This window comes from Phocoena sinus, chromosome 4, assembly GCF_008692025.1.
Source record: "Phocoena sinus isolate mPhoSin1 chromosome 4, mPhoSin1.pri, whole genome shotgun sequence".
NCBI lineage: Eukaryota > Metazoa > Chordata > Mammalia > Artiodactyla > Phocoenidae > Phocoena > Phocoena sinus.
This window is the reverse complement of record NC_045766.1, coordinates 58,314,003-58,328,758: the sequence shown is the minus strand read 5'-3', so window position 1 is coordinate 58,328,758 and position 14,756 is coordinate 58,314,003. Positions and strand designations below refer to the sequence as shown.

At 41.4% G+C, this 14,756-nt stretch overlaps 1 protein-coding gene across 10 annotated transcripts in view; it reads right to left on the bottom strand.

Moving 5' to 3' along the window:
* Positions 1-6,733, bottom strand: part of FXR1 (FMR1 autosomal homolog 1) — a 57,314-nt gene extending 50,581 nt beyond the window's left edge. For 2 of the 10 annotated variants that reach the window (XM_032629493.1, XM_032629497.1), the window contains exon 1: positions 6,420-6,507. In XM_032629493.1, the coding sequence (XP_032485384.1) occupies positions 6,420-6,470 (51 nt within the window). In that variant the 5' untranslated portion in view covers positions 6,471-6,507. Of the gene's footprint in view, positions 1-6,419 lie in introns of all 10 variants that reach the window. The other 8 variants (XM_032629495.1, XM_032629494.1, XM_032629492.1 and 5 more) reach the window with 8 other exon arrangements.
* Positions 6,734-14,756: the final 8,023 nt, after the last annotated feature.

Sequence of the window (14,756 nt, the reverse complement as noted above, 5' to 3'; positions counted from 1 at the left end):
GAATCTTGAATCAGCCTATTAATTTTATGGATAGATTCGCTTAGCCTCACTTTCCTCAACTGGGGTAACATTATCTCTTTCACTGTGACTGAGAGGACTAAGTAAGATAAATTCATGTAAAGTACCTACACAGTCTGATAGTCTGAGTGCTCAATAGATAATAGCTGTTATTGTTGTTAGAGCTAGATAGGACCTTAGTGAACTAACAACCTAGCAGATTCCACCACTTGATAAACTGTCAAAAGAAATCCAAGTGCCTCATACTGCGGATGAAAAACCTAAGCCCTCACAAACTAGCTAGTACGAGAATTAGGGGTCAATCATAGAATACACACTGCTCTTCAACTACAAAAAAGCAAGTTTGCTACATCCTTAACACTGTGATAGAGAATTCAGTTCTTGAGTTGTTATTATCCAGTCAAGTGTCTGCCTTGTCTTCCTAGCTAAAACATAAGCTTACTGCCGTGAGACTTCCTTTGGCGAACTTCTCAAGCTATGTTGAACTAGGCAACTAGAAGTGAGAAGCCCTGGCGTTAAATCTCATTTCAGCTACAGTGTAACTGGAACGTTATTTAATCATTATTGTCAGTTTCCTAATATGTAAAATGATAAAAACACATACCTCATGCAGTCCCTGAGAGAACAAAATCAGGAAATACATGTACAAGCCTCAAAGAATACACAGTAAACAGATAATAGTAATAGTAAACAGATAATAGTAAACTATTATTTTACTCGCAGAATACACACAAATATCTGAAGATATAAAAAATATAGGGCTTCCCTGGTGGCGCAGTGGTTGAGAGTCCGCCTGCCGATGCAGGGGACACGGGTTCGTGCCCCGGTCTGGGAGGATCCCGCATGCCGCGGAGCGGCTGGGCCCGTGAGCCATGGCCGCTGGGCCTGCGCGTCCGGAGCCTGTCCTCCGCAACGGGAGAGGCCACAACAGTGAGAGGCCCGCGTAACGCATAAAAAAAAAAAAAAAAAAAAAAAAAAAAAAAAAAAATATAAAGGTGCATAGAAAGAAAAATATGGAAAAAAGTATGTTTTCTGTAAGTAAAGCCAAGGCCTTGACAACAAATTCTCTAGATAGGTAAGATTACGGTTTGTTTTTTAAAATAAATTTATTTATTTTGGGTTGTGTTTGGTCTTCGTTGCTGCACACGGGCTTTCTCTAGTTGCGGCGCACAGGCTTTCTCTAGTTGCGGTGCACAGGCTTCTCATTGCAGTGACTTCTCTTGTTGCGGAGCACAGGCGTGGGCTTCAGTAGTTGTGGCACATGGGCTCAGTAGTTATGGCTCACAGGCTCTAGAGTGCAGGCTCGGTAGTTGTGGCGCAGCATGTGGGATCTTCCTGGACCAGGGTTCAAACTCGTGTCCCCTCCACTGGCAGGTGGATTCTTAACCACTGCGCCACCAGGGAAGTGCCGAGATTACAGTTTTCTTTCTTTGCTTTTGTGTTTTCAGATTTTTCATTAATTACACATTGTTCTTGTAATACAAAAACAAAACTTCACAGGCAAAGTATTTAAATTTAATTTTTAAAAATTAGGGCTTCCCTGGTGGGGCAGTGGTTGAGAGTCCGCCTGCTGATGCAGGGGACACGGGATCGTGCCCTGGTCTGGGAAGATCCCACATGCCGCGGAGCGGCTGGGCCCGTGAGCCATGGCCGCTGAGCCTGCGCGTCCGGAGCCTGTGCTCCGTAACGGGAGAGGACACAACAGTGAGAGGCCCGCGTACCGCAAAAAAAAAAAAAAAAAAAAAAAAAAATTAAGTGGCCTTTTCACTTAGTTAAATCCTAGTTCTTTTACATATTTAAAAAACTGCATTTTAAAACATGTACAACTAACAATAGCTTCGTAACATCTGCAACTGTATGTTCTTAACTTAATAGTGTCCCTGGTAAGAGAGCAACCATCTTTTCCTCAATTACTAATCTCCACAAAGAAATCAACAATATTCTACACTAACCTGAAGTCAGTACATTTTCAAAACACAACTCCTTTATTGTAACTCTACAGAACATCATCATTAGCAATAATAAACCTATTGCATAATTTAATTACTCTCAAATTTCATTTAAATATTAAACTAAAGCAAAAAGGAAATATTGCAATTATAGCACTTTAAAATGTTCTATAGTTGATCAATTACACAGTCAAAACCAGAAATCATGGAGCTCTAAAAGTAATTCTATCTTCTACAGAGAAGGCCTGAAAATTCATTCAGCCATCTTAGAGATCACACATTTCCCTGGAACACCATGGAAACTTTCCTCTCCAAGAGCCAGAAATTGAGTGACTTACTTTCAACTTCTATTTAAAATTATATTCTGCTCACGGCTATGCAAGCTGCAATGCTATTACAAAGCTTAAAATCATATACATCAGTTAAAAAGCATTTTAATGACCCCAAATGGGCACAAGGCTTTTTTGGGGTTAACGAAAATGTTCTAAAATAAGATTGTGGTAATGGTTACACAGCTCTGTAAATACACTACCAGAGAATGTAAATTCCATCTGAAAGCTTTAAAAAGGAAACAAAAAGAAAAAAGGCATCTTAAATGACCAGTAGTATAAACCCTATGATGCCTCACTCCAGATAAAAAAGGCTATAAAAGCGAATTTTTATATAAAATTACATCCCCCATCAAGTGCTTAATTACCATATTTCCCATTCTTCCCAACCCCTATAGAGTTATCTGGCTTCAAACAAGAGTGTATCAAGTTTTTATGTCTTTAACTACCATAGATCCACTGTTAAGTAAAAAGTGCAGGATGCAGAACAAAGTATTTAGTATGCAGTCATTTGTGTAAATATTTGGGGGGAAAAAAGAAACTATCCTATTTTGGGGTTGAACCTTCTTCACCGGTTCCAATTATTTTGTGCAATTAAGTTTCAGTTCCACTAAAAATCTTTAATCAATATCTGTAAGCGCACTGCCTCAAGCATGATGATACTGGCTACTAATCCCATGACTTTGAAATTCTTCAATGGCAATTCGCATTTACAGCCAAGTGTGCTGGGGGTGGGCAGGGCAGAGAAAAGGGGAGAAAATGAGGAGGAAAATCACAATCACCTGTATATTGAAAACCACCATGGAAAGAAAAGAATACACCAAAATGTTACCTGCTGTTATCTCAAGGCAACTTCTGGTTTTTTCTGATAGTTTCTAAAATCCCTCACTGACCATGTATTATTTTTAAAATTAAAAAAAAATTACTTAAAATAAAATTACTTCCACACTAAACAAAAGCCAAACTGAAAACTCTACACAGTATCTGTATGATTCTATGTTTAGGACATTCTGGAAAAGGCAAAACTATGGGGACAGAAACCACCCCAGGTTCTGAGGTTGTGGAGAGAGGATGACTGCAAAGGGGCAGGACAGAAATTAAGGGGATGGTGGAACTATTCTATCCCTCCATGCTAGTGGTAGTGGTTACACAACTGTTAGCATTTATCAAAGCTCACATAACTGTATGTCAAAAAAGATGCACTTTACCATATGCAAATTAATCTCAAAAAAATTCATTAAATTAATAAAACTGCTTCTGCGGTGAGCCAATATTTTTTCCAAGCGGACAGTTTCATGGGATAAAAAATACTGTAGGGCTTCTCTGGTGGCGCATTGGTTGAGAGTCCGCCTGCCGATGCAGGGGACGCGGGTTCGTGCCCCGGTCCGGGAGGATCCCACATGCCTCGGAGCAGCTGGGCCCATGAGCCATGGCCGCTGAGCCTGCGCGTCCGGAGCACCGTAACGGGAGTGGCCACAACAGTGAGAGGCCCACGTACCGCAAAAAAAAAAAAAAAAAAAAAAAAAAATACTGTAGACTACTGAACTACTTCAAAAGCCTCATTTTATACAAAAGACTATAGCCCAGGGATATTCGGTCAAGGGTACATTGCTAGACAACGTTAAGTAAGCTGAAGTATGTACAGACCTAGAATTCCCATGTGTTTAACTTCAAATGCACGGCTCCTTCCACTTCATCATGCTCACTCTTCCAGAGTTCGAAGACCGTAGTTTACACATAGTGCATGTACAAATGGAATATGGCAGGACATAAAATTCCAAACGTTCAAGTGCTATCTCAGTAGAGACAACGTGACTAGGGTCCTTCCCAACCTCTGCCAAAAAACCACCTTACTTTACTTTGTTAGGCAAAAATGGGTAATGGAATCCAAGTCTCTTTAAGAATCAAGCAGATTTTGTAGAGTATGGATAGGTATCAACAACAAATACTTTGGAGTTCCAAAATGGCGGCATTTGATTCGTGAATTGCCAAAAGCAAAATAAAACAACAAAAAAACTTTGGGAAACCAAAGTAAGATGGTAAACAATCTTTACTAAAACATTCAAACTGACGATCTTATTCAACCTTATAAATTAAAAAATAATAATAAATGTATAGCAGGTGAACAACATAAATAAAATACACTTGGATAGAAAGAAATGGTGTTGTATCTACCATCAACACGCTGAAAATAATTTGTTAAGGCAAAATAATCTTTTCTGTATTTCGATATGCCAGGAAAAAAATGCATACCTCCATTACACAAGAACTGAATAGCCAAATAGTAAAAATGATACAAATATGATGAACCTTATCTACCCTTGACAAGAAAAAGTATAAGCACATTCTTTGTGCATCGTGCCACAATTGTATCTGCTGTCGTTCAGAGAAGGCAGCCATTAGGTTTAAGAACAGAAGGGGACTTCCGTGGAAGTGCAGTGGTTAAGACTTCGCCTTCCATGCAGGGGGTATGGGCCGGATCCCTGGTAGGGGAACTAAGATCCCACATGCCTCTCAGCCAAAAAAAACCAAAACATAAAACAGAAGAGTGGTAACAAATTCAATAAAGACTTTTAAAATATGGTCCACATCAAAGAAAACCTTAAACAAATAAAGAACAGAAGTTAATTATCTACTCAAATTTTACTCAAGTCTTTCCTCTGACACCTAGTTGTAAACCTAGACTGATAATGTAACCAGTCACACATTAAAGGATTAAAGGACTCCTTTCCACCAAGCAGTCCCAGTTTTTACTTCATGCTAACCACCTAAGATTTAAACTTGTAAATACTTACGGAGATCCTTCAGAGCCAACCGTGATTCCCCACCATGCTATTACCAAGTGATAGCTAAACCAATTCCACATAGCTAATTAGCAAACTAGGAGAGGAAAAGCAACGCTGAAACTAGGAATTGTGACCACCTAGTTAAAAAAATTCTGTGCGGGATAAAAGGCACGCTGAAACGAAACCCAGAGAGAATACATTCTGCGTACTCACAATACTACTCCTGTATTAGGAGAAGGCCCTTCATAAAAATAGCCAGGACTCTCAAACATTTGAGATGCTGGCTTAGTGACACTGACTGACAGACAACAGCTGGGGAGATTTTGTATTGATCTTGTAACCTCGTGGCATACTTTGGGAGAAAGGGAGAATCCGTAGAAAGGACCGTTATAATGGCAAAACTAAACTGTAAGGATTTCATTTTCATCTATGTCACCCCTACACTGGAAGCCCCTACTAAATTCCTCTACTCTCGAATTCCTCTTCCGTTTTCCAGATCCGATCCCACAGTAATGCACCTCCTTCCACCCGATGGAAACAAAAAACCTCGGGGGGGTGGTCAACACCTTCCCAAAACACTGGGTACCAACTGATACAGAAACTAGTCGCCTCCCCACCTGTGTCTCCTTAATCCATTTCACATTTTAAATCTTAAAGCCTAGAACTCTCGCCTTTTCTTCCGTAATAGAGGAGCTAAGGCGCCGCCCAATTTCCCAGGCCGCAAAAAATATTTCTACCCGCCACATTTCAAGATTTTCTAGTTTTCTCTTCGATCCTAACCCTCAATCCGGCACCCGCTCCCCCTTCAGACACAGAAGTTTATTAGCTCGAAACCCTAGTACAAAGGTGAATTCCTAAGATTCCGCGAGGCGCCCCCCCCCCAAGGGGGTGGGGAGGGGTCGGAGCAGCGGGCCGAGGCGCTCCCGCTCGGCCCAGTCCGAGGGGCGGGGGAGCGGCTGTGACCACACAATCCCACCACCTCCTTTCACGACTGCCCCCAACCTCCCGGAGCTCGGGCCTGCTCCCAGGGAGCTCCCTGCCGCCATTCGGCTTCTCCTCACCGGCCCGCCAAGGGCCACACGAGCATCCAAGAAGAAGATTAATAAATAGGAATACGCAAAAGATATCCGACGTGTTGTTTCAAAACATAACGGAGCCCGGGCCCCCGAGACCGTTAAACCGCGGGTGGAGGGGGGAGAAGCGATGAACCTAGCGGCCTCGGGCTTTGGCCTAGCCGCCATTTTCGACCCCAAACCTCACTCTCCAGGACCACCAACCCTCCCTCAAACCGGCCCCAGGCCCCAGAAGACCCGACAAAGCGGCAAGAGGGTCGGTACCTTGTAGAAAGCCCCGTTGGAGCCGCGAACCTCCACCGTCAGCTCCGCCATGTTGGAACCGCAAAGGCCGCTGGGAAGAGATTCTAGAAACTTTCCAACCAGAGAGGAGGAGGGGGAGGGGCGTGAAGGAGGCAGGGGGAGGGACGGGGAAAACGGGGCGGGGACTGGGATCCCCCGCCCCACACCCCTGGGGTCTCACCGCGCAGTCCTGATTTTCCCAGCGGGATCCCCCCGCTGCTTACATCGCTAGCCGCCGGCTCCGCCCGCCGCCGCAACGTCCTGTTCGCCTCCAGACACAATCGCCCGACCTTGTTGACCCGCCCCTACGTCCCCGCCCCCCAGTGCCCGCAGCTTACCAGCCCCAGCCTGTGCGGGCTTCCAGCCAGCCGGGACTAAACTGGCCCGGCGGGCGCCGCCTGTCCCACGCTTCTGCGTTCTGCCGGTTTCGCGCATCCTGCCCTGAAACTTCCTTGAGGTGTTGGTAACCCTGAAGTAGCTTCCCCACCCAGAGAAGCCCCCACTCTGGGGGCTTCAGACGCCCACTGGCACAAACTTTGGGGGAAAGAGGGAGCCTCAAAATGGATATACAAAAAAAAAAAAAAAAAATGGATATACAGTGGGCTCTAAATTCTCTCGCCTCGGTCTTAAAAAAAAAATCGGTGGCCTCCTCCTGACTCCACACTGTTCGGCCCAGCTCTCTCCTCACCTGTTACCACTTTAGCTGTTTAAAAAGTCAAACTAATTACGTCCAGTTCAACTTAGCTGTGTTTACAAGCCGCAGCAAAATGTAGGGGGTAATATCATTGTTAGAAGGTAATCAGGGAAACGAGAGAGAGGGAGAGAAAGTTTTCCCCCGCTGCAGTGAACGCGAACTTCCAGAAACAGGATAAGAGCAGAACCAATTTGGCTTTTCTACCAGAACCTGCAGCAGTACCGTAAGCGTTATGATTGAGATACTTTGAATATTTGTTTTAACAATAAAAGTTTTTCCCAAAGCAAGACCTTTGGAAATAATAGTGGAAGTATTCTTTTCTGTGTGTTGTCTTACCGTTTTGACAGAAAAACTCTGGAAAAGGATGCTCTGCTGGCACTCTACCGCCTCAAGGAAATGCCCACTGGCCTTGCCCTAGCCTTTCTGGGGAAAGGGGGCGGAGGGGGGGGGTGTCCTTTAAAAATGTACATAACGTTCCATCAGCACTTCTACATCTCCAAAGGTTAGGAAAGGAAATGGAGGCTTCAAAAGTGCACCATATTGCTATGTACAGAATGTTCTTTATAAAATGTTCATCATTGTGAGGAAAACGCAAACACACTAACCCATCAATGAGTAATAGCCACCATTTACTAAGGGCTTCACGTGTCCAACACTTTATATACCATCTTATTATGATCCTTCAGAACTATAATGCCCTAGTTTGCTTTTTTTCCAACAGCTTTATTGAGATATAATTCACGCACCATACAATTCATCCATTTAAGGCATACAGTTCAATGGTTTTTAGTATATTCACAGAGTTGTGCAATCATCTCCACAATCAACTTGAGAACATTTTCACCACTCCCCCAAAAAACCCTTTCACCTGTTGATAGTCACTCCCCATTTCACCCCAACTCCCAAAGCCCTAGGCAACCGCTAGTCTGCTTTTTGTCTCTATAGATTTGCCTAGTCTAGACATTTCATACAAATGGAATCATATAATATGTGGTCTTTTATGACTAGCTTCTTTCAGTTAACATAGTATTTTCAAGAGTCAGCCATGTTGTAGCATATACCACTATTCATTCCTTTTTATTATCAAAAATACCATTGTATGATATACCACATCATTTTACTTATTCATTCATCTGTTGACGGACAGTTGGTTCGTTTCCACTTTTTTAGCTGTTAGGAATAATGCCGATATGAAGATTCCAACACAAGTTATTGTATAGACAGATCTTTTAACTGCTCTTGGGTATACACTTGGAATTGGAATTGCTGACTCATGGCAACTCCATGTTTAAGCTTTTGAAGAATTGCCAGACTCTTTTCCAAAGCAGCCACACCATTTGCATTCTCACCAGCAATGTATGAGTGTCCTACTTTGTTTTACAGATCTTCCTTCCTTCCTCCCTTCTCTTCCTTCCTTTCTTCTTCCTTCCTTGGCCTTCGCATTTGTTTCTCAATGTGAGTGACTTTGGGTAGGGCTGTGAAAGTTCCGTTTGGACCAAGGCCAAATTATCTGAACTTTGAAGAATAAAGATTGGTCCTCTTCAGGCCTTGCATGCTTAAAACATTTTGAGTTTGGACAACCTCCTCTCCCCCCACCAAACCCCTTCCCACCAACACTTTACTACTCCTGCTAGGTAGACCTTATGATTTCCATTAAGCAATTGAGATTTGCAGCAACTGTTACCGACCAGGGTTCTTGGCCTGCTTAATCAACAGAAATTGATGAGGTCAGAAAAGAAACCCAGGCAAGGCTATATTGGGGCCCCTGCTGCAGCAAGGGGGATCGAGAACAAACAGCACGTTCCCTTTTTTGCTCATTCCCTGAGGGGCGGGGGAGGCAAGCTTGTTCTTTATATGGGGTGAGGGTAGGGGTGTGTCCAGGGCTCAGGCCAGAGGGGTGTCTTAGGTGGTTTGCCCACCCCTTAGGTGGTGCATGGGGCATGCTCAGTACCCTGCTTTTGCTCCAAGCTCTTCAAAAGTGTTAGTTGGGATTTTGGTCTCTGTATCTTTTGTCCAGGGTTTGCCCTAACTGTGCATGCATGCAGTTATTTTTAGTCCCATAGACTTTCTTTGTATTTTGTTGCTCGAGGAGCAGTGTGTCCAGGTGCAAGCACTGCAGCAAAGGGGCCCAGGTCCCAGCAAAGGGGCCCAGGACCCAGCCTGTCTCACAACCAGTCATTTACCTAAGACCTCATAAGTTTTAAGTTAGCAGAACTAGATTTATGTCCCCCACATTTCCATTTTCAAAGCCTACCTCCCGACCCTGTTTGCTGCCCCCATGTTATATTCATAATAGAATATTACACAAATTTAAAAATTTTGTTACAGATCTATATTCATCATCTTGAAAAGACATTCATTATTAAAAGGAAAAGAATGTCAATTATATCTCAATAAAACTGGGAAATAAGTAAAACTTTTAAAGAAAGGAAAAGTCGCAAAACAGCAAACATAATCACCTTTAAAATAATGTGTCTGCAGGACTTCCCTGGAGGTTCAGTGGTTAGGACTCTGCGCTTCCACTGCGGGAAGGCACGGGTTCAATATATACATATATGGCTTGGAAATTCATATTAATAGTTGTATATTTCTAGAAGGTGGACTTATGGTTGACATAAATTTTATTATTTTTTTGCACTGTCTAAATTTTTTGGAATGAACATATCACTTGATTCTCAGGAAAAAAAAGTATTTTCATTTTTTAAAAACTATACCATGGATATTCCACAGCTGTTAGAGATAAAGTTTTAGAGGAATATTATTTATATGAGTAAATGTCTATAACGTAACTATAAAAGGAAGACTGTCAAATACTGTATATGGAATCAATTTTGTACAGAAAATATATACATATATTGCGTGAAAATATAAAGATGTTTACCAAAATGTTAACAGTGGTTATCTTCAGGCAGTTGCATTATGAATGATTATTTTTCTTCATGTTTTCTATGTTTTACAAATTTTCTACGTTGAAAAGTATTTCTAATTTTTTAAAATTATAAATTAAATAGGAAAATGTTCCTTAAAAATGTAATTAAATACACACATAATGAAACTTTGTACACACAGCTACTGGAACACTAAGAACTTAAGATTTCAATCAATTTTGTGGCACTATATTTAGTTTGAGTTGTCTTCATGAAATGTGATATGGAAACATGCTATCATCATTTTACATCTTCTCGAAGTTGTTCACTTGAAAATAATTTTAACTTGACTAAATAGAGACTATAGGAGTTTTTCTTCCTCAAGAAACAGAGATTCAGAAAGTCTAAAATAACTTTTAATTTTTTTATTTTTATTTTTTATTTTTTTTTGCGGTACGCAGGCCTCTCACTGTTGTGGCCTCTCCCATTGCGGAGCACAGGCTCCGGACGCGCAGGCTCAGCGGCCATGGCTCACGGGCCCAGCCGCTCCGCGGCATGTGGGATCTTCCCGGACCGGGGCACGAACCCGTGTCCACTGCATTGGCAGGCGGACTCTCAACCACTGCGCCACCAAGGAAGCCCATAAAAATAACTCTTAGTATTTTAACCAACAGTTTCCAAAACAAATTGTGCCCTGTTTTATAAATAGCTGATAAAAGACTCTGGAGTCATAATTTAAAATATTTCAACTTTTGTTCTATAGGTATCTTTGATTTTTTTAATCACAATATATTATCAGACTTTGAGTATAAGAATTAATATAAAAGAAAATTACATTAAACCAAACTGTTGAGTTTAGTTGTCTTGATATTGTAGAGTCCCTATGAGATAGGCAACCCAGGATGAAGGAAGAAGGAAACCATACCAGGGACTTCTCTGGTGATGCAGTGATGAAGACTCTGTGCTCCCAATGCAGGGGGCCCGGGTTCAATCCCTGGTCAGGGAGCTAGATCCCACATTCATGCTGCAAGTAAAAGTTCCCATGCCACAACTAAAGAGCCAGGAGCCACAACTAAGGAGCCCACCTGCCACAACAAAGACCCAGCACAACCAAATAAATAAATAAATATTTAAGAAAAGAAAGAAAAAGAGAAAAAGAAAGAAAGAAAGAAAGGAAGGGACCATGCTGGTTTTATTTTGCTCAGAAACTGAACCTCGTTCCACCCTAGGCCCTAATCTAATGTGAAATTGAACTTAAAGCAAAAAAGACTAGATTACATACCCACTTGAAAAATAATTAATACGAGATAAGAGCATGGATTGCCCATTTGAAGTTCAAATGAAGTCTGTCATTTTCTGGTTTGGACTCTGTGTGAGCAAGAAAGAAATTTTTATTAATGTTATGCCACAAAGATTTTAGGGTTATTTAATATAGCAGGTAGCATTAATTAATCTGACAAATGCAGTTCCCTACTTTACTACTTACATCAAAATTAATTCCAGTTGAAACAAAGATTTAAGTGCAAAATAGTCATGAAAATAGTACAAGTAAATATAGATAAATTTTAAACTATTGTTTAATTGTTTCTGCCATTACAAAATGCCCAGAAGCCAATGGGGAAAAACTGTAAATTTGAGTACATAAACACTTAAAACTTCTCAAAGGAAAAAAAAGTTACCGAAAACAGAGTTAAAGTTAGCCAGGAGTAAAAATGACTAAGTTCTTTATTAAAGATTTTTTTTTTCATTTTTGGCCACGCCGCTTGCGGGATCTTAGTTCCCCCACCAGGGATTGAACCCAGGCCCTCAGTGGTGAAAGCGTGGAGTCCTGACCACTGGACTGCCAGCGAATTCCCAAGATCTCTTATAAGTCATAAGGAAACATAAATAATCCCACAGAAAAATGGACAAAGAACATGAGCAGTTGACATAAAACTAAATATAAATAAAAACATAGTAAAAATGCTCACAACTAAAACTCCCAACAGAGAAATACATATTGAAACATCATTTGGGAATTCCCTGGCGGTCCAGTGGTTAGGGCTCTGTGCTTTCACTGCTGAGGGCCCAGGTTCAATCCCTGGTTGGGGAACTAAGATCCCACAAGCCTGCAGTGTGGCCAAAGGAAAAAAAAGTCATTTAGATACCACTTTTTCCCTCTTTGAATGATAAAGGTTTAAAAGTTTCATGAAACAAGTGTTAGAAAAAATTTGAAAAATGCCATGTTGATACACAAATATGTAAATTGGTTAAACCTCTTCAGAAACATATTTTTAATGGTATTAATATTTAAATTAATCATAACATTTAAGCCAGCAATTCAATTTATAGGAATTTATTCTACAGATGTACTCAATAAGGTTGCAGGATTGTTCATACAGGAATTTTCATAGATGGAAGGAACTCACAAAAACAATTAAGAAAAAAATGAAAGAGGAAAAGAAATAAAAGCCAGCAAAACCTTGGTTAACCCTTAATAGAACAGTAATTAAAACAACTTAATCCATAAAATTGATTAACATGCACCCATGAAAAGGAATGGGATAGAGCCAGAGTTCCCAAATTGAGCAACAAAAGGCATCAGGACATGGCAGTGAATTCACAGGAGTGCCTAAAGATATTTTATATTTTTTAGGTAAACACAGTGATGCTTGACACCTGTTGGACATTGTGCACACTGCTATTTCAAGGTACTTCAGTTTCAACATTAAGTCATGCTACATTCCATTTGGTGATTTCTCATCTTTGCAAGCATGGGCCTTTAGGAATGAATGTAACAATAAAGCAAAAATCAATATGGAACAGGAAACGAGGGTGGTAATGTTCTCTGCGATTCCAAGAGAGGTGTGTAGTGACCAATGGATAGGCACATCCCATTAGCTAGAAATTGGATTATTTAAGAATGAGATTAAAGTATTCTTTCTACTAGTTTATACTTATTTATTTTTCACATATATGTTGAGTTGTTATGACATAAATGCTTCTTAAGTTTTTAGATCTAACTACTTAATAAACAGAATCATTAGGTATTTATTTGGGCAGTGTAGTGACTACTGAGTTACTGAGAATGCAATGAACCAAGAATGTTTGGGAACCTTTGAAGTAAGTAGTACATCTATATGTGCAAAGATGGAGAGCTCTTCCACATATATCATTAAGAGAAATAAGCTGCAGAACTGTTTATTTGTGAGGGGGGGGGAATTGGTTTCTTTTATATATATTTTTTCAAGTGCCTGTATTACCTTTTATAATTTTTTAAAAACTGTAATTTTTGAAATGAAATGACATGTCCCTCCAAAAAAAAAAATAATAATAATCAAAATATCAATCACCAGGATCCTTACTTGGGCATGGTAAGTTATTTAAAATTTGTATTATTTTTCTCTTGCTTCATAAAAAACAAATTACCACAGATTTAGAGGCTTAAAACAGCATAATTTCTTTCAGAATATGTATTATACCACACCCTCCCCCCTGTGGGTGGATCTCCTCCAATCAGTTGAGGCCTTAAAAGACTGAGGTTTCCCCAAAAGGAAGGAATTCTGTCTCCAGACTGCCCTCAGACTCAAGACTGCCACATCAACTTGAGTGGTTTGAATGTCTTTGGTTATTCATTAAGGAGATGTAACACCAGAGTATATGCTAATGAGTTGACTTAGGGTGGGGCTCCTAGATAGCCTCAGGATGGGGCTGGTTGCCAGAAAGACCAAGGGATCTGAACAGAGGGTTGGAATTTTCAGCCCCACCCCTGACCTCTGGGAAGGAGAAAGGAGGAACAGGGAGGCTGGAAATTAAAACTAAAAATTCTTGAACAGAGACATTTGATGGTTATCCTGGTTGGTGAACACATCCGCCTGCTGCTGAGGCAGGAGATAGATGGGCTGCAGGTTAGGCATTTACACCTGGCCTCCTGTTTACATTTCATAGGGCAGGAAAAAGGGGGCTTCAGGCCAGACACTTAAAAACTAGTCTCCTGTTTACATTTCCTGAGACAGGAGTTAGATGGGCTCCAGGTTAAGACATTTAAAATCAGCCTCCTGTTTACTCTGTGAAATGGAAGCTACCACAGGGACAGGGGTAAATAGCCAAACTTCATCTATTGTGGATGCCTTAAGGTAACAGTCATAGCAAGAACAAAGAGGGGAAAAACCTTGTTTGAGTAAAGGATCAAGGGATCTCCGCTTCTCCCCTCCTTGGGGCAAGGGAAACACTACACGTGCACAGAAAGGCTCCTTGGGGCTCAAAAGTCAGGGTACAACACCAGGCCATGAGTCTTGACTCCCCCAGACTCCTTCGCATCGAGATCCATCTTGGCTGAGAGGTGTGTGTGCACCTAAGGGGAGAGTCCTGAGACAAATTAGCCAGGGGGGACAAAGCAAGATGATTGGCCAGAAGGAAGACAAAGACCTGGAAAACTGCCCCCTTATGAAGGATTGAAGCTTTCCAAAGGTGAGACTCTCTCTCTGAGTTTGCCTGTACCTCCTTCTGCATGTACTCCGCTTTTCCAATAAACTTTTTACTTTTCTCTTTAGCTTCTGCCTCCTCACCTGAATTCTTTCCCGACAAGGCAGGCAAGAACTGGGGGTTTAGGCCCTAGCCGCTGACCTCTGTGGTCTAGCAGTTAGGACTCCCAGACTGGGAACTAAGATCTTGCTTCCAGCTACTGCTGCAAGCTGCCACTTACTGTTGCGTGTGTCTGAAATCACTGGGAGTGTGGAGAATCCTAGTTCCCTAAGGACAGAAGCTCCTGCAATTGGG